At 38.0% G+C, this 25,525-nt stretch overlaps 3 protein-coding genes across 3 annotated transcripts in view; 1 reads left to right on the top strand and 2 right to left on the bottom strand.

Moving 5' to 3' along the window:
- Positions 1-5,305, bottom strand: part of LOC126375226 (uncharacterized) — a 42,144-nt gene extending 36,839 nt beyond the window's left edge. The window contains exons 1-3 of the mRNA XM_050022121.1: positions 5,159-5,305; positions 773-977; positions 144-230 (exon numbers count right to left, since the gene is read on the bottom strand). Of these exons, the coding sequence (XP_049878078.1) occupies positions 144-230; positions 773-977; positions 5,159-5,281 (415 nt within the window). The 5' untranslated portion in view covers positions 5,282-5,305. The remainder of the gene's footprint in view (positions 1-143; positions 231-772; positions 978-5,158) is intronic.
- A 4,183-nt stretch (positions 5,306-9,488) lies between these two features.
- On the top strand, positions 9,489-22,969 carry LOC126375332 (insecticyanin-B-like). The gene is made up of 4 exons (XM_050022274.1): positions 9,489-9,647; positions 17,024-17,237; positions 19,845-19,946; positions 22,301-22,969. Exons 1-4 carry the CDS (start codon positions 9,540-9,542, stop codon positions 22,489-22,491), a joined length of 615 nt encoding a protein of 204 aa, XP_049878231.1. The 5' UTR covers positions 9,489-9,539; the 3' UTR covers positions 22,492-22,969.
- Positions 22,970-22,978: 9 nt separating this feature from the next.
- Positions 22,979-25,273, bottom strand: LOC126375331 (insecticyanin-A-like). Its single transcript, XM_050022273.1, has 4 exons — positions 25,102-25,273; positions 24,553-24,778; positions 24,051-24,155; positions 22,979-23,571 (listed from the first exon to the last, which is right to left on the bottom strand). The coding sequence occupies exons 1-4, from the start codon at positions 25,210-25,212 to the stop codon at positions 23,378-23,380; spliced, it is 636 nt and encodes a 211-aa protein (XP_049878230.1). The 5' UTR covers positions 25,213-25,273; the 3' UTR covers positions 22,979-23,377.
- Positions 25,274-25,525: the final 252 nt, after the last annotated feature.

The following is a 25,525-nucleotide window of genomic DNA, read 5'->3' as shown; positions in this document are numbered from 1 at the left end:
ATAACGCTGACACCACGCATCAACGCGGATTTTCGTTAGGGCTTAGAAGTGAACTGTGTAGGCCACACTAACGCAATTCATCGTAAAAAGCAATATTATAATTTGTGATTTGCACATAACATTATAATGAGATAAACTCTTACCACTTCTGTGCGTAGTGTTAACAGTATCACAATTATATGCCACTGCATAATCATTGTAATTTGTGCCGAGTATCCAAAAGCTCATGCCTGTAAAAATAAAAAAAAAAATAGATCAATATTAGATATTTTTATTTAGATAAACTAAATAATGTGAACAATCTTCACACTCAGAAACTCAATCCAACCTAAACCCTAATAGGTAAAAATATATTTAAGTACACAACAATTATAATATTGAAAATAATTTCTACATATTAATACCATTTCTGTTATAATCAAAATTATGCTCGGCTACTGGGTATTTACTTAAGGAGGTGTGTAGTTTTTTTTTGACGTGACTTATTGTAGATTTGCCGCAATTGGCATTAACTACTTGGCCGGACAAATGGGGAGCGCTGAGGGCTCTCACCCGGTACAAAATTTAAAACAACAGGCCTGAGGGTGCCCTGTTAGGCGCGAACCTCGGCTCAGGGCGTCGTCTGAGAGGAAGAATATTTGAAAGAATTAATCGACTCTAGTCGATAGCGATAAGTGCTGAATGAGGGAAATCGTCGACCACGCCGGCGGGGTCGATATCGGGGAAGGGATGTAGTTGCAGCCTGAGAGAGAAGGAGAAAAATGATACTTACTATTTGATGTTGTGCCTAGGGTGAATCTCGCTGACCCTGTCTCAAGAGTCGCGGAATAGTTCTGAATATCTTGAAAATTCCTGTCGACTGTAGTACTTGTGAAGACAAAGGATGTGGCATTGTTTCGGGTCACTGTTAATGTTGAGCAATCACCCCCGACGTCGGGGTCGTCTGTTCTTCCCACCACATACCAGTCACCAGCGAACTATAACATCAATACAATGCATATATCAAATATAAGTTATTTGTAAATAACTTATATTTGATTTGAAAAGTAGCTGTAAGAGAAACCTCGAATCCTGGTCATAGGTTAACCTTGATGATGTCAAGGACGTTGATAGAATAGCTAAAGTTACCAAGTCGACCGACACAATATAATCAAAACTTCATTATCAGGTAGAAAGCAGTGATAAGATATTTACAACTGTTTTTTTTTTGTGGCGCTGACCTAGATGTTTGATTGTCAAATATCAATATATGGAGATAAAATGCTAGACCGACAAGATGTTATGTATCTATTGTTGGTGTAAAAGAAGATAGTGACGACAATTGAGAAAGGGATGCATTCATTTTATGACGTACAAAAATCCAAAACAAAAGTACGATGTAAGTACTTAAGTAATATATCGGCCCCAATTCCTACAGTCACCTCCTAATTTTATATTAAGTTATATCCGTAATTTTCTTATCTGTCGAAAAGGAAAGGGACGGATGATTATTAACAGTTGTTAGTTTTAAAATGAATTAATAACCCGGACGAATAAAATAGGCATCTCGCTGATATGCAACCCGTTAGACGTGTGCTGTCAACTTAATTCAATCGGGTGTTTGTTTGGGAGGGTCCGTTTCCTTTTCGGCGGATAAGAAAATTAAAGGTAGGTATAACTTAAAATAAAATTAGATGGTGTCTACAGGCATTAGCTCCATTAGTATATATATTAAATAAAATACTTTTATGAAGGATGTACGTGATGTAAGTGGGTCCTACTTTAATAATACATGCATTTTTTCTTGCTACCTATGAAGAAAAAAAAAAGAAAAAATACTTGTAATTTAAATAAAAATAATTTTAAATAATAATATAAAATGTATAATTATATTTTATAATAAACAATTTATTTTTTATTTTCTTTCTTTCATTAGAAAGTACGTACTAAAATAGGATCAACTTAAGTTTAAATCCCCGTTATTACGGGGCTCTTGATATTTCAAGATTTTTTTATTTATTTTTTTGACGTGACTTATTGTAGATTTGCCGCAGACAGCTTTAACTACTTGGCCGGACAAATGGGGAGCGCTGAAGGCTCTCACCTGGCATAACGTTTAAGACAACAGTTCTGACGTTGCGCAGTTGGGCACGAAACTCGGCTCAGGGCGTCGTCTGAGAGGAAAATATTTGAAAAAATTAATTGACCCTAGTGGGTCGATAGCGATAAGCGCTGATTGAGGGAAATGGTCAACCACGCCGGCGGGGTCGGTATTGGGTCCTGAAGTGTTTGGTGTCGCGAGCTGATTGGCCGCCTCTATGGCTAGAGTAATCGGGTCGTCGGGATCGGGTTAAACGTCCTTCGGATATTTCAAGAGCAACGTGTAAAATAATATTATCGTATGTAAAATGTGTATGTGCGAGGAGAACCGATGGCCGATGGGGCGGAAAGGTTCTGGAGTGGCGACCACGTGTCGGACGACGCTCAGTGGGTAGGCCCGCTACAAGGTGGACCGACGATCTGGTGAAGGTCGCGGGAAGCCGCTGGATGCGGGCAGCGCAGGACCGATCGTCGTGGAGATCCTTGGGGGAGGCCTATGCCCAACAGTGGGCGTCGTACGGCTGATGATGATGTAAAATGTCATAACGCGTGCCCCGTGGACCGTTGTTGGTTGACTACCGCTTGCACAGCTTGTTGTTGTACAGTCATGAGTACTAATATGTACAGTCATGAGCACTATCATGTACCCACTTTAGAACCCTGTCGCATTATCATATTTGACATTTGATGGGACTTACGCTCAGGACTTACGGTTTAATTTGTCAAAAAAGTTAATGTGACATGGTTTCAAAGTGTATATGTCGTGGCCAGATCATAGAATTGATCATTTCATGATGTGCTCGATCATTTCATGAAATGGTCATATGAAATAAAATATCATTCGTTGGCAACATCATGATGTAGTTTGGCCAGATAACACAAAACGTTTAACGATATGAGCAACTAAATGCATCATTACTTCATGATATGGCCAAACGTTGGCAATCATATCGTCAAATTAGTAACATTATCCACCGATAGTGGCGCTGGTGTCGATTATATTTAAAACTTGATTGATATTATAATCGATGAATCAATGTTATTGTTCAATTTTCCATATCAAATAGGCAGATAATTTTGAACCTAAGAAATTAATCGACTATGCGCATTTTTATTACACCACATAGCATGGACACCGCCTACATTAACGATATGGCCAAACGTAGATTGATATATCATTAAACGTTGACGTTTCAACGATATGGTCAACTTAAGTAGGCCATTTCATGAAATATGACCATTTCATGAAATGGTCGACCACATCATGAAATGATCAATTTTACGATCTGGCCACGACATCTACATATTAGTACTCGTGACCGTATACACTTTGAAACCATGCCACATTAACTTTTTTGACAAATCAAACCGTAAGTCTCATTAAATGTCAAATATGATAGTGCGACAGGGTTCTAAAGTGGGTACATGATATTGCTCATGACCGTAGCCAAGGAACCTTTTTTTGACGTGACTTATTGTAGATTTGCCTCAGATGGCATTAACTACTTGGCCGGAAACAATGTACCTTTCAAATATCTTTCCTGATAATTTATTTTATTTTTAAATAACCTGAAGCATTGATAAGGTGATTATAGATAATTATCTGTCTAATCATCTTTTAAGCTTTACTATTATATCAATTATGTATATTTTATCTATGAATGTGATTTTACTTACTGATAAATTGTATTATAAAATACTACCGGTACTCGTTTAAATGTACTTAATTGTTGATTAGCGACAAAATGGCGGGACCAATTGCTTAATGTTGAAATTGTACTTACATTGTTAGATTTTCCCTAATGTAATTGGGTATTTGACTGGGTCAAAGTTAAATTATAAAATGCTAATCCAGAAATAGAAGGCAATCTAAGATAATCAAAAAACTATCTCATTTTACTTTTCAATTTGTTTTCGAATTTTAATTACAAATTGAGTAACAATGAGTACGACGTTTGACTGCTTTTATTGATGACGTCACATGACAGTATTTTCATACAAACTCCATAGAAAACTTCCGTTTTGACGTTTCGTAATAAGTTTTTCATTTGACTGGGTAATCAAATAGCCTATTACAATCTGATTTAAAAGGTAATGGATAGGTAGCAAATATGTATGTGGCAACTATCTAGCTCCGGTTCGCTGTTTTCTCTGGTCTCGCCATCTTGACGTCAAGATGGCGGGTTACCTTCGGGTTAAGTACCTAAGCAGACCCCGAAATTTAAACCGGAAGAACATAATATCTTCTCATGTTTATGTTTTTGATATCGGAATGTTCGGAACCATCTGAACTCGCACCAAACTCACTACGACAAAACGCACTCACATTTAACAAGCGGCAAAGAAAGAGAGTAGACAGATATGTCTGCCCGTAGAAAATTATGGATCTACCTACTCCACTCCAATCTCATCAGTCATCCCGTGATCATGGCACTTGCAACAGTGTCGAAATATCGGGAGTCTCATATCCCCATTTAAACGTGGTATGAACCCGTTATTATGTGCTTTAATTATGATAATAACCGCGTAAACTTAAAACAATGTATTATAATTACTTCTGTATTTTCATAACATCACATTTTGTACGAACACATGGTTGCAATAAACAAACTATCTTCTAAATTTAAAAAAAGAGAAACTGACTGACTGACATATCAACGCACAGTCTAAACGGCTAAACGTAGGCACTTTTTAAGAAATTTGGAAGGGACGTAGCTTAGGTACCATAGAGGTGCACTAAGAAAGGAATTCTCGGAATTCCCACGGGAACGGGAATTAGCGGGAAAATCCTTTTGTATGAAAAATCTAAACCGCTTAAGTTAGACGCTTGAAATTTGGCATGCAGGTACCTTAGTTAACTTAAAGCTTAGTTGCAACAGGATATTGCAAAATTCCCACGGAAACGGGAGTTAGCGGGAAGAAACATTTGTATGAAAAAATCTCAACTGCATAAGTTAGATGCTTGAAATTTGATATGCACTCCCACACACACAAAGATCTCTCTTTTATAACACGCCACGCGGACGAAGTCGCGGGCAAAAGCTAGTTTAATTATATTCCTAAAAAAAATCAATATTACCGTCTCCCCGTTAAAGTTAGCCTGCAGGGCTATGTTATCGTTGCATTGTCCTGCTTGTATTATCTGTGCACTAATTCCACTTAAAAGTCCTAATAGACTAAACACTAATATTATATTACACATTATGAGATCGCATATCAACCACGCCCGGACACTCAATGGCGATTTATCTACGAAATAGCATATTTATATTAAATCTTATCAACGCATTTATCTACCAAAGAAATTTGGTATAATCGGCAACATCACGATACTAATTAGGTTCTTTTAAAATGCGTAAGCAATGACATGTATTATCCTAAGAATAATGAGGAATAGTAAAGTGTACATTGGGGTAAGCAGAAACTAGTAAAATAGGATAACATAAATGTTTCATGATGACGAGGAGCTCGGTGGCGCAGCGGTAAACGCGCTCGGTCTGCGATTGTTGAAGTTAAGCAACTTTCGCAAAGTCCGGTCATAGGATGGGTGACCACAAAAAAAAAGTTTTCATCTCGAGCTCCTCCGTGCTTCGGAAGGCACGTTAAGCCGTTGGTCCCGGCTGCATTAGCAGTCGTTAATAACCACCAATCCGCACTGGGCCCGCGTTCTCCCTATCCATCCATAGAGAAGGCCCGTGCCCCAGCAGTGGGGACGTTAATGGGCTGGTGATGATGATGTTTTATGATGTGAAGAAACACGCAGACAAATAGTCTCTATGTTCGAATCCTCACATAAAATAATGTGGCAACACTAGATTTTAGTTATTTAATTCGGCCACAAGATGGCGATTCTTCCACTCTTTACTTAAACTTTTTACTTACTCACTCAACATCTAACTATTAATATTATTAAATACAGTTCAAAAACTTTTATGTGTAATTTTATTTAAATTCGCATACTATATACGTCCCACCGAAAGGGGTGTGGAGCATATGTACACGCTGTTCCTCTGCAGGTTGGTGGAGGTGTTTCCGGCTAAGAACCGGACCGGCTTTACGTGGCTTACGAAGCACGAGTCATCTTACCTTAGGACAATCGGGTCAGTCCTCAGCCTGCATTGTCCTAACCAAGTCAAAAAACACAAAGAAAACAAAGAAAAAATCACAAAGTTATTTTTGAGATATATCCCCACCGGGTGAGGTGTTCGATTCCGGAACTTTCGGATCTTAAGCCCAATGCTCAACAACAGGACCACGAAGGCCAAATGGTAATCTACCTTACAACATAACCTACACGACAGAAGAAGAAGATTACAATATAAACACATCTCAATAGAGGATAATAGGATTAGAAGAAGATGAAGATGAGACGCTATAAATAGGTAACTAAAACCTTTTTTTTTGACGTGACTTATTGTAGATTTGCCGCAGATGGCATTAACTACTTGGCCGGACAAATGGGGAGCGCTGAAGGCTCTCACCCGGTACAACGTTTAAGACAACAGGCCTGAGGGTGCCCAGTTGGGCGCGAACCTCGGCTCAGGGCGTCGTCTGAAAGGAAAAATATTTGAAAGAATTAATCGACCCTAGCGGGTCGATAGCGATAAGCGCTGAATGAGGGAAAAGTAACTAAAACCAGCAGCGCCTATTTAAAGAGGGGATGTGAATCCAGTCATATAGTATAATAGTAATTGAACGAAGGACGCAAGTAAAGTGGCTTGAATGGAATTAAACGGGCTAATAGTGGAAAGTTTGGCGGAAGTCAGTCATTGCTCCTCAGCGATCACCAACTCATTTTATTTGGCGACTGATTCAATTGAGTAATGGAGTCGTTACGTGGGGGATCTGCCGTCTAGAAAACTCTGGTATGAAAACATGTTTGATAAATTGGTATATTTAGCAAAGTGGTTATTTATTTAAGGATAATTCATCTCCTTAGTTTTCCCCTTTCGACCTGTCTGACCTTCCAACTCGCGAAGGGAAAACTCGCCCGATACAAGTTAGGTAACATACTTCCAAAACTGTTTTGTGAGCCAAATAAATAAATAAAAAAAAAAAACGCCTTTCTCGGGAATGAAGGTTTCCTGACGATGTTTTTCTTTATGATTTTTTTTCTAATATTTTATACTTAGAGGATTTTTCTATACAGAATATGCCACCCTCTTTCCTTCATGATACAAACACGAATTCAAACTGTTAGTCAAGTTCAGTGTTATAAAATCCGAGGCGGAAAATTACGCGCAGGTTGTATTTAATTGTCATGAGTTTTTGCAGGTTTGCCGCAAATGGCATTAACTACTTGGCCGGACAAATGAGTACACCAGGTACAAAATTTAAGACAACATGCCTGAGGGCGCCCATTTGGGCGCGAACGTCGGCTCAGGGCGTCGTCTAATTGTGTGAAATTAGTACCATTGGAATATGCACAAGTACGCCTAGGTATATAGAGGCAGCCAGCAAACACAGGTATAGTTTATTTGTAATTATATAATAAGTTATTATTAATAACCTTATCCTAACCACAAAGGGCCTCGAAACCGTACCATCCGTGACGGCTCATCAGCCGACCACCATAGCAACTGGAGCGTGAAGTGATAAAGGCATTACGAATCAATGGCAGCAATGAAACTGGTGATAATCTATTGAATTAGACTGACGACAATAAACACTTCAGGACCCCGATACCGACCCCGCCGGCGTGGTCGACGATTTCCCTCATTCAACGTGTATTGCTATCGGCCCACTAGAGTCGATTAATTAATCGAATTCTATCAAGTATAACCATCACAGACGACGCTTTAAACCAAAGTTCGTGCCCAACTGGGCACTTCTGTTGTCGTAAATTGTGTACCAGACGAGAGCCCTTTACGCTCACCATTTGTCCGGCCAAGTAGAACCGAACCTGCAATAAGTCAAGTTAAATACACAGGTAGACAGGTCCATAAGTAAGAAGACCTGATTCGTTTGACGGAGTACTAAGTTAGATAATGAATGATGAAATAAATCAAAATAAACCAATCTATAACCTTGGTTATCTGAATAGATAAATCGTCTTTCAATTTTATCATGTCTTAGAGAGATAACTAAAAAATACAAGTTTATCGATAACATAGGTAATATCTTTAAAAAAAGTAGACACACATAGATACGGGGTGTCAGTGACATCGTAACGAATACTGAGGGAAATGATCATCAGATCATCAGATGATCAGATCATGAAATCATGATACATATACATTATTTACACAAAATACTTAGTATATTTTGAAAGACATAGTCGGCACCTTAATTAAAAAAATTACTCGGGATATAAATATTAATAAATTTTAATTTTAAATATAAATTTTGTTTTTACCCACGACGGAACGGAGCAGGTATATGCGTTTAGGGTGAGAGATGTTTGTGTGTGCGTTTGTGCAAAGTAATGTTATCACTTATATTTATTTATTTTTTTTATTGATAATTAGATTTATTCAAAAATATTAGCTACATACATACATACATACATAAACTCACGCCCGTAATCCCTAATGGGGTGGGCAGAGCCACAAGTAATCAAAGACAACTTGCAGCCACTGTTGATACGAAGTCCAAAGATGGATATGATGAACCTTAAATATTAGCTAGATAAATCATTTTTAATAAAAATATTTATTCAGAAACAATAATAATAAAAAAACAAAATGTAAATCCACCACAGGCTTCGTCAGTAATTTATAAATCTTAGTCAGTATTTATTTATTTATTTATAAATCTTAAGGCGAGGTACGAGTATTATGGCAAAGCCGCGTTTTTGAGTTTTTGAAAACCATCTCAGACATAAAATATAATGTTTTAGATTCTGCACACAAGATATACTACTCTTAAAGTATATTAGTTAAGGATCTACTCTATCGTTGAAATATATCTGGCCTTTAATTAGGTATAAACAAATTAAATTCAGGCAATTATTTACCTAGATATTCCTTCGGTTTCGTGACGACTTATTGTGAGTGTTAGTTGCGGTAGCTTGAAAAAAAAAATACCTTCTCTATTTGTACTTTTTTTTAAATCTTTAAATATAATCAAACGAATATGAACATAATGTACATATATCTCAAAATTCCGTTACTTTTTATAAGTTAAATTATGGTGGGTGTCAAAGCCACAACCGAATGTTCTTTTTTAAATGCGAACCACATTATTTGTGTATGGAAATCTCGGCCTTATGAGGACAATTTTTTTTAATGAAAAACCTATTTACCCCCATTCCGGTTGCCATGGAAACGGACAACTCCAGAACCTTAGCTCTCAACTGTTCGCGACGTTTATTCCATTAGATAATCCTCTAAATTCGCTTACCGTCCGTGACCTCTGCCAACCGCTTTATAAAAGGGTGTTTGCGCCCGTGATGGCCAGTGTATCACAGAGCAGTGAAGGCAGTAGACAGGCTGAAGACTTAATATTTATACTCTGTAACCATGCTGCGGTTTTTCATCGTCACAATTGTTGCTGCTGCTTCGGCCAGCGTCATCCATGACGGAGTCTGTCCAGAAATGAAGCCGGTTGAAAACTTCAACGTATCTGCTGTGAGTACCGCTTTAAGTATTTTAAGTATACATAGGCCCCGTTCCTGCAGACACCTCCTAATTTTACTTTAAGTTATACCTGTCATTTTCTTATCCGCCGAAAAGGAAAGGGACGGATGATTGACAGCTCTTAATTTTAGGAAGAATGAGTAAATTAATGAATCACCCGGTCGAATCAAAAAGGTATCTCGCTGGTATTCAAACCGTTTGATGTGTGCTGTCAACTTAATTCTCTCGGGTTATTGGCCAATGTACTTAAAATTTTTAGACGGTTGTTTTAGATTTGTGCTTAAAATTTACGTGTGTTCCATAAACTTTATGCTTGTCGATTATCTGTTCCTTTCCTTTTCGGCGGATAAGAAAATGACAGATATAACTGAAAATAAAATTAGATGGTATTTACAGGAATTAGCACCATTAATTCATTCACTGAGCTGTGGAAGCCTAGTTAGAAGTACGCTTGACTCTCTCTATGAGCAGGTTCAAATCCCAGCATCGGCCAAAACCAATGATTTTCGAAATTGCTTTCGTATTCATGTTTGGACCATAATTATAAAGATAACCACGTGCTCAGCGGTGAAGGAAAACATCGTGAGGAAACCCAATGTGATATGACCTGACGTGGACCTTTTTTTTTCTTGAGGGGAAATGCCTACTGTATACCCTCCCACCGCGGGGGCAGCATGAGGGTTATGTCGGTCTCACACCGACTAAAACCCCCCGGTGTCCGTATCACCGCCGTTATGCCAAGCTTCGGGGACGCTTTCGCATTCTTCCGCGGCTTGGCGGCGATTACCCATGGTTTGGGTACCATCTCGTGGGGGATAAGTCCCCCCACCCCACCTTCGTTGTGGAGAGGCGTACGCGACATAGCGTACGCCACCTCTCGAGCCCCAGTGATGACGCTGACACCCCCGTGTTCAACGCCAGTGGCTCAGGAGGACCAATAAACCGCTAGCGCAAGCGTACGGTGCTTTTGGTCCTACCGGTTTTAATAAAAAGAATTTTGAATTTTTTGACAAAACAAAAGTATAAATAGTAAATACACATACATGAGATGACTCCTCTTTCCCATTGGTGTGGGTAGAGACCACGGATATCCACTTCATACGATCCTGACACACCACTTTCGCTTCTGCCACTCTCATCAAAGACTTCATCTTCACTCTCGTCAGTTTAAAGTACTCCTGATCTGGCCTTTCTTTTTAAACGTTCTGGATCGCGGTGTGTAGCCTGGCCTTCCTCTTCCAATTGGGTAGTTTCCTAGGTCAAAGATAAATTATGGAATTCTGATTACTAAATAAGACAGATTTAAAGGTGACAAAAACGTTTTCTATTTTGTACTTAACGTATTTATGAATTTTAATAAAGAAAAATGTAATAATAAGTGCGACATTTTGTCACGTTTTTCTATGACGTCACAGGTTTTTTTATCATACAAATTCCATAGTTTTGACGTTTAGTAAGAAGTAACTGATTTGACTAGTTGGAAACTACCCTATTCTGCGACATCATAAATCCATAAAAAAAAAACAAAGCAATATTACCTAAATATTTAAAGCGCTCTTCTCGAAGAGAGTCTTGTCGAATCGGGTTTTGGGGCGGATGGACAGAGGTGTGGGGGCTTAGTTCATCTTACGCTGGATGTACTTACCTCTGACTGGGATACAATATGTCCTAACATCAGCGGGCTTAGCACCGTATGCGCGCGACTCTTTCTCGCCTCGACGTCACCCACCCGTCACTCTCTCACAGTACTGCATAGAAAGAGACAGATGATCTCTGTCGCGGCGAGAAAGAGTCGCGTGCTTACGGTGCTAAGCCTCCAAATATGTAGGTACAGTCATGAGCAATATAATGTACCCACTTTAGGACTCTGTCGCACTAACATATTTGACATTTAGTGAGACAGTGCAATTTGTCAAAAAAAATCATGTGACCAAAATGTATGTAAATTGATTCTCCTGCACGATGAGATAGGTGATCATCTTTTTTTGACCTGAATTATTGTGGCCGGACAAATGGGGAGCGCTGAACAAAATTTAAGACAACAGGCCTAAGGGTGCCCAGTTGGGCGCGAATCTCGGCTCAGGGCGTCGTCTGAGAGGAAGAATATTTGAAAGAATTAATCGACCCTAGTGAGTCGATAGCGATAAGCGCTGAATGATGGAAATCGTCGACCACGCCGGCGGGGTCGGTATCGGGGATTCTGAAGTGTTTGGTGTCGCGAGCTGATTGGCCGCCTCTATGGCTAGAGTAATCGGGTCGTCGGGATCGTATATTACGTCCTTAGGACGCCGATACTTTTCAGTACCGACCCTGAGTGGGATGTATTTGGAAGCCGCAACTACCAGGGGAGGTGATCAGCGTACAGTCCAAATAGACCATCGTTTTGAACAGGATATCTGTGGTCACTTATACCAACCACCACCACTCCCACCCACCAAAATATAAGTAGTTAGGTTAATCATTTTGATTGTTCCCTTTACATTTATTTTTAGACTAATGCGTCAGACCAATCCATAATGACTAACATTTACCCTATTCATTCAATCGGTACCATTCAATTGACAATACTGGTAATTTACCAATCTGAACTGATAATCCTTGTTGATACATTGAATTGGATGAATCATTTCACCACCTTCCATTAGGTAAGTTTATCCTGAAAAAGGAGGAGCTCGGTGGCGCAGCGGTTAACGCGCTCGGTCTGCGATTGTTGAAGTAAAGCAACTTTCGCAAAGGCGGTCACAGGATGGGTGACCACAAAAAAAAAAGTTTTCATCTCGAGCTCCTCCGTGCTTCGGAAGGCACGTTAAGCCGTTGGTCCCGGCTGCACTAGCAGTCGTTAATAACCATCAATCCGCACTGGGCCCGCGTGATGGTTTAAGGCCCGATCTCCCTATCCATCCATAGGGAAGGCCCGTGCGTAATTATTTTCAATGTAGGATCATAAGGAACTCATATTGAATGTTTGATTGTACGGTCTCAATATTGCCCAGAAGTTCACGTTCAAAATGCAAAATTAGATACAGGGACTCATTGACTACCAGAGACACCCCCATGTATGTTCAGCGAGTATTAGCGGTTTAGGAGATATGACCCCTTTTGTACCTTTTTCAAGATTTCGTACCTTACTTCAGAAATCATTATATTGTCGCTATTTCATTCTTAATGATTCTTTTATTTTATTTCATACATATACCAAAGGAAGTGCATAGCATAGCTGAAAAAATAAATACAGCCAAATCCAAGTTAAAACAAAATTCGAACTGAGAATTTGACCAACATTGTTACAGTTTAATAAACACACGAGAACCCCAAGTTCCCGGTTCGGCCCTAAACCAAAAACAGGTTGAACAAGTAAAGAGTGGGTGGGTAACCAGCGGGTGGGTAAAGTGGGTGGGTAACCGTAACCAGTGGTTGGATAACCAGTGGGTGAATTGTGGGGTATAGGCCTGTTCCTCATTGCGCTATTCTATATTACACAAATTCAAATTCAAAAATATCTTTATTCAGTAGGTAACATAGTTAAACTTTGAATCGTCAATTTTTTACATAACGAACGTCTCATCCGCCTAAAACTACTGCAGCTTCTCACAACCTGTATAGCCGGGGAAAAGAAGCTGCAAGAAAAACCTCGGCACAGGGCCCTAGACGTTCTTTAAAAAAATAAAAATAAACATAAAATATTGGTATACAATTGAGTAATTTAGCTGCCTAATATCAGTTCTCAGACAGTTAATCCCATGCATTCATATCTCCTAAATAACCTAAACTAAACCACAAATAAACTAAACTAATAGAAGAATAATATGATCTGTTTAAATTAAAATTATTGCTGAAATGTTGCAGCTGATACGCAGTTTACAGTTTAGATGCAGTTATGTAGGTAACCTGATAAAAACTACATGATGCAATTTTGCTTTTGTTGCATTCAGTTCAAAAAAAAACTTTACATACTTAATACTAGATAATGCGTTTAGCGAGATGATTCATCGATTTGGTTGATCAACCGTGAAGGTTGCTTGGACAAAACCTCCGTGTCAATAGACCGCCGGGTTGACCGTGACAATGATTTATTTTATCATTATACAATTATATTAGCAAGGCAAGGAAATTCAATTACCTAACTGTAACACTTAAAAAGATACTTTAAGTAAATATAGATAATAATTAGGCAATGTCGTAACCAAACTAGGGATCACAATTTTTTTTGTGATACGTCACTGAGCCCAATGAATTATTTGTAAACAGTGGTGAAATTATGAACCATTAGTTGTGATCATTGTAAAATTTGTTTTTGTACTTAGGTATTTTTAGGAATCGACATATAACCAGGAGGTCTTAAGTCAGGATAAGATATAAAGGGAAATGAGAGACTTGGAAACAGTTGTCAATCATCCGTCCCTTTCCTTTACGGCGGATAAGAAAATGACGGGTATAACTTAAAGTAAAATTGGATGGTGTGTCCTGGAATCGGGGCCACTATCTTAGTTTATTATATATCTAAATATAATTTCTTTTCATAATTATTACACACCCGTATAATATATGTATATCTTTGTTTACACTTCTTTTTTCGTGTTCTCTTTTGTCTAAGGTACACTGCATGGTCTCTTAAGCCTGGCAATCAGAATCAGAATCAGAATCATTTATTCAACGTAATTATCATGGATAAACTTGTTGAAGGTCAATGTAACATTTTTGAATTTACGTCATTTCGCAAGGTGTTATGGCTGAGGAGAAGAAATGACAAGAAACTGCAACAGCAACACATCTTTTAAAAACCAATGAGGATATACATTACAAGTTATTTAATAACTAGAGGAACACATTCAATACCAGACATTTTTATCATTTAGGTAGTCATTAATCTTATAATAAGCTTTTTTACATAAAGTAAGCTTCACGTGAGCTTTAAATTTATTTTCTGACAAATTTAAAATATTATCTGGTATTTTATTGTAAAAACGTATACATAACCCCAAAAAAGATGAATTTAATTTACTTAATCTAGAATTTTGAATAGCAATTTTATGTTTATTTCTTGTATTGTAAGTATGCCTTTCACAGTTTCTCGGAAGGAGAGATAAGTTTTTACGTACATACATAATGTTTTCATATATATATTGACTTGCGACCGTCAGTATATTTATTTCTTTAAACAGCTCCCTCAAAGAGTCCCGACAACGCAGCTTATAAATAGCGCGAACTGCTCTTTTTTGAATGATGAAAATAGTTTCTACATCAGCGGCTCGACCCCACAGCAAAATACCGTAAGACATTATGCTGTGGAAGTAGCTGAAGTAGACAAGTCTAGCAGTGGGTACATCTGTGAGTTGTCGGATCCTTCTGACGGCATATGCTGCTGAACTTAGCTTGCCCGCTAGTGATACAATATGTGGGCCCCATTGAAGTTTTGAATCTACAGTAATTCCTAAGAAAACTGTGTGTTCAACAAAATCTAGTTTCTCATCGTTAATTTTAATGTTATTATTTACTTTCTTTACGTTTGGTAGAACAAATTTAATACACTTCGTTTTCTTAGCATTTAGAACTAGGTTATTTACTGTAAACCAACTTAGAACCTGCGACACAGCGCTGTTTGCTTCGTCAAATTCCTCTAACTTTCTGTCGATTTTAAATATAAGAGAAGTGTCATCCGCGAACAGCACAATGTCAGCTTGGTTCTGTACTACATAAGGTAAATCATTTATGTACACTAAAAAAAGAAACGGACCCAAAATGGATCCTTGAGGAACTCCCATTTGAACATGAGAGCCCGAAGAAGTTGTACTATTGATTTGTACCTTTTGTATCCTACCACCTAGATATGAATTTAACAAACTGAGAGCTCCATTATTTAGTCCATAGTGCCTCAATTTCAAAAGCAAGGTCTCGTGATCCACGCAGTCGAACGCCTTAGACAAGTCACAGAATACTCCTACGGCATTCTGCGACTTCTCCCAAGCATCGAAAATGTGTCGAACAAATGTCACACTCGCGTCTGTTGTAGACCGACCCTTAGTAAAACCAAACTGCTGGCTGTGGAGTAAGTTATTTAAATTAAAATGACATAGCAGTTGGTCGAGAATAATTTTCTCGAAAATTTTACTAAGTACTGGTAGAATACAAACCGGGAATACAATCCTTTTTGCTGCAGGGAGCCATACTAGACAGAATCTGAAATAATAAAGGAAAGGCAGCAGTAACTATTCCAAGAAAAATAGAAAATACCTATAATATTGTTAATAATATTTTACTTAGCAATCTGCAATAAGTACCTACATAACAAAATGCTTTGTGTACGTTATTTACGGTTTAAGAAATTTATTTCTCCAAAAGAATACAATTCACTTAACTAGAGAAATACAATATACCTTAAATTAAAATTATGTTAGTGTACGTTATTTATGTCTAATTTGTGGAGTAAAAAAGTTATGTTTTACACTGCTACAATATACAATATAATGCCAACAATATAATGTTATTGTAAGTGTGTAAATAAATAGAAAAACATTGTGTGTTTCCGTTTTTTTTTGTCGTCAACTATGTTTCTACTTAACGTCAAAACAAAGCGAGACTACAACGGCGCCGGGTGTGAGGTTGGACTTTAATCTCTGGTGTGATCTGTGTACTGTTATGTTATAGCAATAATATTTATCGCTAGCTAATGTAATAATATGGAACAAAGCAATACTCCTCAGGTTTTAGTCCGTATTTTCGAATTTGTAACGTCGGTGTCCGTTGGTCTCCGTACGACAATCAGCTGATTTGAATTTACACCAATATTTCCACTTCATATACACAAATTTCTATTTTACACACTTTATATACTAAAATTAACACAAATACAAGTAAATTAGTCGACTAAAAACTATGATTATAATAAAAATACGAAATTAAAACTAAGATACGCGTCTTGACATTTACGCGTCAGTGTTCGTATTATACAGTGTTCGTATAGTACAATATTTCCCAACATGCAGGGTTGGCTGGAAGAGATGTCTTTTAGAGTTAAGCGTACCTTTTGTTTTACGTTTTCAGTGTTCGGTTTCTCCTTATGTGTACAATAAACAATTAAATAAATGTAGGATGACTGGGACAATGGAACGAACGGTACAGATTGTGTGTGAGAGTGAGGATGTGAGTGAGATGGCATGAGAGGGGAAAGAGGAGAAGGAAGGGGGGAATGGCGACTGGTGGTGTGCGACGAGTGTGAGGTCTGAGGTGGTGAATATTTTGTAAAAACTGTTTAAATAGTGGAAAGAATAATAAACTCAGTGTCTCAGCGAACATAACGGATTTTATTTGTTATACCCAACCTCAATTTCTACATAAATATTATAATTAATTATTCTTGCCATTCCCAGTATGCTGGCACCTGGTACGAGATCTCCAAGTACCCCGCAGAAGCGGAAAAGAACGGCAAGTGTGGTTCAGCGGAGTACAAGGTGGAAGGTGACGTCATCAAGGTCAAGAACACCCATGTGGTCAATGGAGTCCAGGCCTTCATCGAGGGGACTGCCAAGCTTGCTGCTGATGCCAACAAGGCTGCCAAGCTGCAAGTTTCGTTCAAATTCGGAGGTGGGATATTTACTTTTTTTATGTAAAACTCAACTTGTTGATTGTTTTTTGAAATTAACGGCTGTTAAAACAGTGATAGGCATTGATTGTAACCAAAAAAGGAACATCTTTTCTGGGGGTTAAAAGGCCACATCAAGGCACTTCATCTAAAAAGCAATGTTGCTATTGGACAGTTGCGCATACAAGTCAGTGCGCAATATCAACAAATGAATTGTTTCAACGTGGCCTTTTTACAAATAACCTTTTTGTTTCTTCCTGTTTGTGCAATAAAGTATTTGTTATGTTATGTTATGTTATGTTAAATAACAATGCTCAAAATGTATGCACGAAAAACTCAAAATCGATTTTCGCGAATCACGACGCCACCTACTTATGCCAACCGATGAGTTATATTGAGTTATAAAATCAGTGAAAATGACACTGTTTGAATCGATGGGGTTGTGGTGAGCGTACTGCACTATGCTGCTCCACCCAAACGTTTATTCTAAACTGCCATCTTCAAAAGACGTTGAAATGTTGCTTAAAGACGTGTATACCGGCTTTACTTTCGCATTTATAATTTTGTGTATTGGGTAGGTAGGGCATGGCAATCATGCCGCGCACTTGCGAATGATATCAACGGCTTCGACCAATAGCCGCACGACGTCTATCTTCTGTAGACGCATTCGCTACGTCTATTGGTCGAAGCCCTCGATATAACTCGCTGGAGCAGAGAAGGTCATGCCAGTGATACAGACTCATCCAGTTTTTTAAGGGTTCCCCTTACCTAACCTGAAGATTTGACAGGTCCGGATTTTTGCAGAAACGACTGCCTGTCTGACCGCGAAGGGAAAATCAGCCCAATATAGGTTAGGTTACCTCGGAAATGCATTTCTCGGGATTCTGGGTTTCTTCACGATGTTTGTCTTCACCGTTGAGCACGTGATAATCATTTATGATCCAAACATGAATTCGAAAACAAATTCGAACCTGCGACCTCAAATTGAGAATCAAGCGCTATCAACTTTGCTACTACGGCTACAGACTGTTCTATATTAAAAGATAAACACTCAATATTCGAAAATACGGATTAATATAATATCGTTATAGCAGCATTTAGTAAAACAGTGATACCTGAGAGATAACTGATGGAAAAACAATGATAATACAAAAGATAAAGGTATATTTGTAAAGCAGACAAAAATATTTTTAGGGATTTCAAAATAAGACCTTGACACTGCGCTCCAGATCTCAACTAGCAGATGTTGGTGAAAAATCCGCTAAATTGAAATGGGAACGGGCTGGACATGTCTGCCGTATGCATCCGGAAATCATCTGAAAATTACATCTGATTGGACCCCACAAGGTCCTCGACGTCGAGGCAGACCACGATGATGATTGAAGGACGAGCTAGACGCCTTCCAGAACACCTGGCAGAACGATGCCCAAGACAGGGACGGTTGGAAAGAAAAGGGAAGGAAAGGAAAAACAATTAGGCTAGGGAAAAAAATAGACTATATTTCAACTGCTAAACCGTTGCAAGTGTGCAGTTTTTGTGTGATTAACATAACTCTTACGAAACTGCAATCCACTACGTGTATATATTTTATGTTCAATTTCAGTTCTATTGTAGTGGGTTTTCAGTTACACCAACTGCGCAAAAATGTTGTATATCATGAAGAAAATAATTGTAGGATTGATTTGATTTGAATCTGATAAACGGATGGTCTACCTGATAAAAGCGTAGATGGATTAGAAGGTAGATAAAAAAATTTTGGATTATCGTTAAGGAATTACTCGCGGTCGCTTCTTCTAGTCAGTCACGTTATTTATGTCCCGGAGCGATAAGATTGTAGCATAAAACAAAAAAAAACCTGACTTCCATCATAATATAAACAGCCTATATACGTCCTACTGCTGGGCACAGGCCTACCCTCAATCAACCCTGGAGCATACTCCACCACGCTGCTCCAATGCGGGTTGGTGGAGGTGATTTTACGGCTAATAGCCGGGACCAACGGCTTAACGTGCCCTCCGAAGCACGGAATCATCTTACTTTTTCGGAAAATCAGGTGATCCAAGCCTGAAATGTCCTTACCAAACAAAGGACAGTCTCACAAAGTGATTTCGACCATATCCCCATCGGGAATCGAACCCGGACCTCCAGCTCGTGAGCCTTACGTTCTAACCACTAGACTACGGAGGCTGTTTCCATCAAACTTTTTGTAGCCCTTAGGGCCCTATCTCACTATGTCACCATTCGCGATCGTGGTTGAGCACCAACAAAATGCAGCATTTGTATAAATCGCTACGTCACCAGGAGCTGATGAAGTTATCCATCTCACAACCCATACGATAGAAGATGAGAACGAGAAGACCAGGGGCCTTAGCTAAGCTGTAAACGATGAATGTATGGGATTAACATGAGGTGCCTATAGTGCTTATGGGTTATGCAATCAATGGCCGATTTCTTCAGCTCTGGTGTCATGATTACTGTTGAGCTGCCAATGGACTCTGACATGACTTATGTAACGACTGCATACTTAAGTAAATAGTAGCCGGGATTAACGTGCTCGGATCACACGAACACAGACTCGGATTTTGACCTCATTGACAATCTTGTTGCAGACGTTGTAAGCGAATCTCCTCTGCTGGTTCTGGCTACTGACTACAACAACTACGCTGTCGCCTACAACTGCAAGTACGACGAGAAGACCAAGAAACATGAAAGTGAGTAAACAATTGTCTACGCCACTGAAGTATGGAAACGTTGACACCACATCAAAACAATTCACCTAAAAAAGCAATATTGCTATTTGACATTTGCTGATATTGCGCACTCACTTTTATATGCGCAAATGTCAAATTGAAATATTGTTTTTTTTAGATGAATTGCTTTGATGTGACCTTTTTAACCTCCCAGTACTTTGACATGGACAAGATACACGCGCACGGCAATGCACCTTACGGTGCGTTGACAGGCCCTAGCTGCTGCAGCCCGAATGGCCACTGCGACCTAGAAAGATCAATTGTGACCAAATTCCTACATTTAAAAATCTTCCTCTAGACCGATCCGTTCGATTTGACCTAGCGTCTTTGTGGGTAGGATCTCCATGGGCTCCTGGGGATCCATTATGTGGAAACCCCCCTGTCCTCGGCTTCTACTATGTATGAGAGTCTCACAGCTGCATAGCAGGTGCAATGGTGTCTCATCGTCCTTGAAACAGAATCTGCATAAAGGGGACTCAGTCAGCTCCATTCTATGTAGGTGCGTGTTGAGTCTGCAATGCCCCGTGAGGGTCCTTTTTAAGATTCTTACCCCATAGACGTTACGGTCAAGGGCATGACGATAGCGCTTTCACAAATCAGTTCTAGAGACATACTTACGTAAAAAAATAAACACATCAGACACCAGTATCCGTATCAGGGAGAACAATGAGTCACCAGAAGACATACACACACACACACACACACACACAAACACACACACACACACACACGCACATAGTGTGACATTTGTTATTGGACTCCAAAAAAGTCCCTCAATCTCAATATTGCAGAATATCGTTCATGAATCATAAAGGATGACAAATTCTAGATAATAAATTAGTAAAAAAATCAAAGGTTACTCAACTTTTTTGATAATAAGAGATTAAAATTTAAATTTAAATACGAACTGTAGAATTTGAGATATAAATGTATATGCCAAATTGCTATTAATGATTCATAATAAACAAGGCCGATTGTTATCTACTGAAACAATTATTTGCTATCATGTGCAAACGAATGAGTGTACTAGTAATAAACTTACGTTCTTTCCCGGATATTAAAACGTTTTCATTAATCATTAGGGCCTTATTTCACGACATCATGGTCGCATATAGTTGCATAAACGGTTCCTCGCTTGGTAGCATCCATGTGCAGCCATGGTATCTTAGTGTGATATGGTACTGAAGATTATCGTTAGCATAATATCAAAGGCATTGCAGGAACTTAGTATTTACTGTTAGCAAACTCTACAATAAAACGTAAATATTAGTAACATCCCCGGTTTTAATCAGTAAATGTTCAGTAAGTACCTACCACAAATATCACTCTTATTACGGAAACCAAATATTATTAAGTATTACAAATTATTATAAGAAATATGAATACAATCGAATACAGCAACTTGTCTTCCAGTTTTTGCTTCTCTCGACAAAATCCGTCTTCACTTCTTTTTTTTTCTTCGTAGTCCCAGACGGAACACCCGCCAAAAAGTTTTTCTCTTAAAAAGTGACGTGACGTTCCTTTTTTAAAATTGCCAACATCACTATGTTAATTCAGTTTACTAGACACAAGAATTAGTAACGAAATAGGTAACGATAATTTAATCATAAAGTACTGCTGATTGTTCAATCCGATATTCGAATTTACTTAAAGAAGCCAGGGTGTGTCTTTAGATAACGGTTTGTATGTCAACACGCTGTCAAAAGCACGTTTGTACCTAAATTTATTTTTTAGAAAAATGATTTTTAAATATTGCCTTTTTCATCTACATTTTCTGTAGTTAACTATTTAAACGGGTCGATATGTGATTAATTAATGTTAATCAAGGTAAAACAAAACAGTTACCTTATTGCAAATTGCAACGCGGCTGAAACGTCGGAAAAAGAAATGAATAAGGTACTTAATTGTTTTTTACCTATGAGGACTCACATTACTTTAGTACTTAGGTAAATTTCAAAATTGTGTTTCGACATTTACGTATTGCTAGGTTATACAAAGTATCGCATGGATGGTCTAATACGAATCAACACAGAGATAGAAATACTAGCAACTGCCAGCTTCATCTGCTCCGATTTCTTAGATATCCATCCTAAAATCAACATCATCAGTTTCTCCTACTTTATTGATATGTTTTCTCAATTTCTTTTTTTATTCTTCAAAAAATATAATTAACAACCAACGTTGCGTTATAAATGTTATTTAAATTTTACATTAAATAAAAATGTTCATCCAAAAAACCTTCATTTGTTACTGTAGATACCTAAAATGCATAAAAAATATCTTTATCTTTATCCTTACGATCTTTTTTATTTCAGCTAATGCGTGGGTCCTGTCTAGAAGCAAGAAACTGGAAGGCAACGCTAAGACTGAGGTTGACAACTTCTTGAAGGCAAACTCCAAGGAACTAGATGCCTCCAAGTTCCTGCAGACCGACTTCTCTGAGGAAGCCTGCAAGTTTAACGGCACCAGTCTCATCACAGAAGCCCCTAAACCTAACAAGTCCTAAACGGGCGAAGACTGAAAGAGTATTTTCACCAGATTGTTTTAAGTAATTTCTTTTATTTAAGAGCCCGCACGCCATAGTACAAAAAACTGTTCACAAAATTATGGTACCGATTTAGTACTCTTACATTCTCAATGCTGTTGTTTGCAAATATTATTTCCAATGTGTTAAGAGCAAATATATTTTATTTTCTGATAATGTGCTGTGATAAGTTAAGATTTTTTTGCATTTCAAGTAATTCAAAGTTTAACTTGTTGAAAATAAAAAAAAATCCAATGATTATTGATTTAATATATTAAATTAAATATGGGAAATGAAATCCTTTATTGTTTTCTGATTTCACGGTAAAGATATTATGTCAATCATCATACTAACATACTGTATTATTTAATTTAAGTAAGTATAATCTCATAAGTGTGATATGATAAATGATTTAAGGCACGGATATAAATGCTGTAGCTTTAAAATATTTATTAGATAATAAAACACATTTTTAATTAAATTTTATTTTAATTTATAACAATGATTGATTGATACTATCAATTAATTTTCGACTGTATCTCAATTTGAAGATCGATTGATAAAATATATCCGCTGCAACCATATACCAATATGCATATATTGGCGAATTACAAGCTTCCACATATAGATCCATATTATATCTTTCATATGTGGAAGCTTGTAATTCGCCTTCTGAAATTACTTTTGAATTAATTTGTATATGAAGCTGTTGGGTCCCCAAAGATAATACAATAAAAATGCTATGACTGGCCCGATGTAATCAATAAACTGAACATAACAAAAACTAGATATGGTATATTCCAAACGAAAGGAAAATATATTTTCATCACAGATAAAAGTTAACATACTTAAATTAGGTACACATACTCTACCAGAAATTACTCGTAAAGAAGTCACTTTCGAATTTGGTGGCGTAGGCGCAACTGGGTTCGGAGAAGTCTTTGAAGACAAACGCTTGGCGGTGCTCGGCGAGTTCCGTGTACCTGGACAAGGCATCCTCGACCTTTTTCAGGGTATCACCCTGAAGCTTCTCCTTGTGGCGTGACAGAACCCAGGTGAAAACTGAAAGGATAATGACCTTTATAAGACTAAATTACTCTTATTAATAGTCTGTACTTTCCTACTTTTGCTGGCCTTCCAGGGTCCTTGGTGATTATTATTTTGTAATTGCAAAATAAAGTTATTGAGTATGGAAAAGCCCTTTACATAATAGCCTGGTTAATTAACAGCAGCTGTAGTAGGTAAGTATATAGCCAGTGCAAAAAAAAAAACATATCAGGAAATGATTATACTGACAGCTGTATAATTAATCTACATTTAACGGAGTAAGTATATTACAACGGTCTTCGTGGTCTAGTGGTTGGAGCGTTAGGATCAAGATCTTTAAGTGCGGTTTCGATTCCCGATGGGGACATTGTTGAATTCGTGAGACTGTCCTTTGTTGGTTGAATCACCTGATTGTTCGAAAAAGTAAGATTGATTGGTCCCGGCTACTAGCCGTAAAAAGCTTTATTATAAAATGCTTTTATAAATATATTTACCATAGTGAGTCCGTTGTTTCTTCTTCAAAGTCTTGCAGGTGTAAGCGACGGCAAAGTTGTCGTAGTCAGTCGACAAAATGAAGAAGGGGAACTGTAGAACTTTATCTGAAATGTAATTTAATAATATTTTACTTAGAGCCATTATGCCGGTGGTGTACGATAGTCTACGTTATAGTGATGCTCTTCAATACGAATATGTACTGTAATTTATCTAGAGTAGGATGAGATTTCAATAAGAGAACAAAAAAGAGTAACTTAATCGACCGTAAACAACATTTCCTTTTTTTATTTAATTTTGTTTAATTGATTATGATAGTCCCTGCAACATTTGAGTTCAGGGACTATACGTATCAAAACCACTGGGGCAGATTTTGATGACATCACAATTTGTTGTGGTTCAAATATATTAAACTACATTTGTATGGGTTTTTGGGGCAGTTTAGCTCTGTCTCCATTTTTAAATGTTTTTTGAACTCCTAAAAAGCTTTTTTCATCAACCTACCTCCATCCTCATAGCTGACAATGAACTGTGCTTTATTCGCAGCGTCAAAGGTAGGATCAACTCTGGCAAAATACGACTTCTGAGTTCTGTTGCCTTGTTCTTCCACCACGTAGGTTTCTCTCAAGGTATACCCCATATTATCCTCTTGAAACTCTAAGGAGGCGCAGTCGTAAATGGAACGACCATCGCTAGCGTAGCTGGCCACGTTATACCAAACCCCTGAAAACTGGAAGAATCATCTTTCGTTGAGAGTGAGCGGCTATTTTTAGTGACATGAATAACTATTGGATACAATATAACAATTCTTATAAACTTTTGAAAATGTGTGTGTGAATTTATTGATAGGAAAGTGTTTCGTATAGAAAACTAACCTGTCAAGCGTCAGTAAACAAACTTTCACCGACGTGACTAAAACAATGATAACATAACACGTCATTTGTCATTAATCTAATTTAAAGTCCACTTGCCAAAGCCATGATAAACACCGATTATCCTTGATATTTTGAAATGTTTTGATTGTTGAGACAGATGAGAAAATTGGTAAATTACCTTAGTGTAGTCTAGGTTCTCCTGAATGTTGACTTTGGGACATTCTCCAGGCAATGTGAACGCCGCCCCCAGAACACCCACAAAACAACAACAGAATATAAACAAATACATCGTGACACTTAAAAAACCGAGTCACCACACAGACTCTGAAGTATCGAATGATGCCGTTGCGCATCCTACGCGATAATTATCCAATGATACGACCCCGCCTAAAGCTGTTTCATATTGAAAATTGTCGTAATTGCCCCCGTGTAGAGTTTCCTACAACGTGTACATCCTTTTCTTATTTAGATTTATGGGGCGTTATGTAAATGGTGTAAAGGTCATACCTATTCATACATACATAAGCTCACGACTATACTCCATTTGGGGTAGGCAGAGGTACATTCATCGCAAGATGAACTAAGTTCCCACACCTCACTGA

The sequence above is a fragment of the Pectinophora gossypiella genome, chromosome 18 (assembly GCF_024362695.1).
Source record: "Pectinophora gossypiella chromosome 18, ilPecGoss1.1, whole genome shotgun sequence".
Lineage (NCBI taxonomy): Eukaryota > Metazoa > Arthropoda > Insecta > Lepidoptera > Gelechiidae > Pectinophora > Pectinophora gossypiella.
The sequence above is the reverse complement of the archived record's forward strand: the minus strand, read 5'-3'. Positions and strand labels throughout refer to the sequence as shown.

What these genes read in the sequence shown, in the direction of transcription:
- LOC126375331 (XM_050022273.1), bottom strand. Translation starts at nt 25,212, where the DNA reads ATGTATTTGTTTATATTCTGTTGTTGTTTTGTGGGTGTTCTGGGGGCG. An exon ending in TGTCAGCTATGAGGATGGAG is followed by an intron (nt 24,156 to 24,552) that starts GTAGGTTGATGA and finishes ATTACATTTCAG; the next exon opens with ATAAAGTTCTACAGTTCCCC. An exon ending in GAAACAACGGACTCACTATG is followed by an intron (nt 23,572 to 24,050) that starts GTAAATATATTT and finishes TTATCCTTTCAG; the next exon opens with TTTTCACCTGGGTTCTGTCA.
- LOC126375332 (XM_050022274.1), top strand. Translation starts at nt 9,540, where the DNA reads ATGCTGCGGTTTTTCATCGTCACAATTGTTGCTGCTGCTTCGGCCAGC. An exon ending in AGTTTCGTTCAAATTCGGAG is followed by an intron (nt 17,238 to 19,844) that starts GTGGGATATTTA and finishes ATCTTGTTGCAG; the next exon opens with ACGTTGTAAGCGAATCTCCT. An exon ending in GAAGACCAAGAAACATGAAA is followed by an intron (nt 19,947 to 22,300) that starts GTGAGTAAACAA and finishes TTTTTATTTCAG; the next exon opens with CTAATGCGTGGGTCCTGTCT.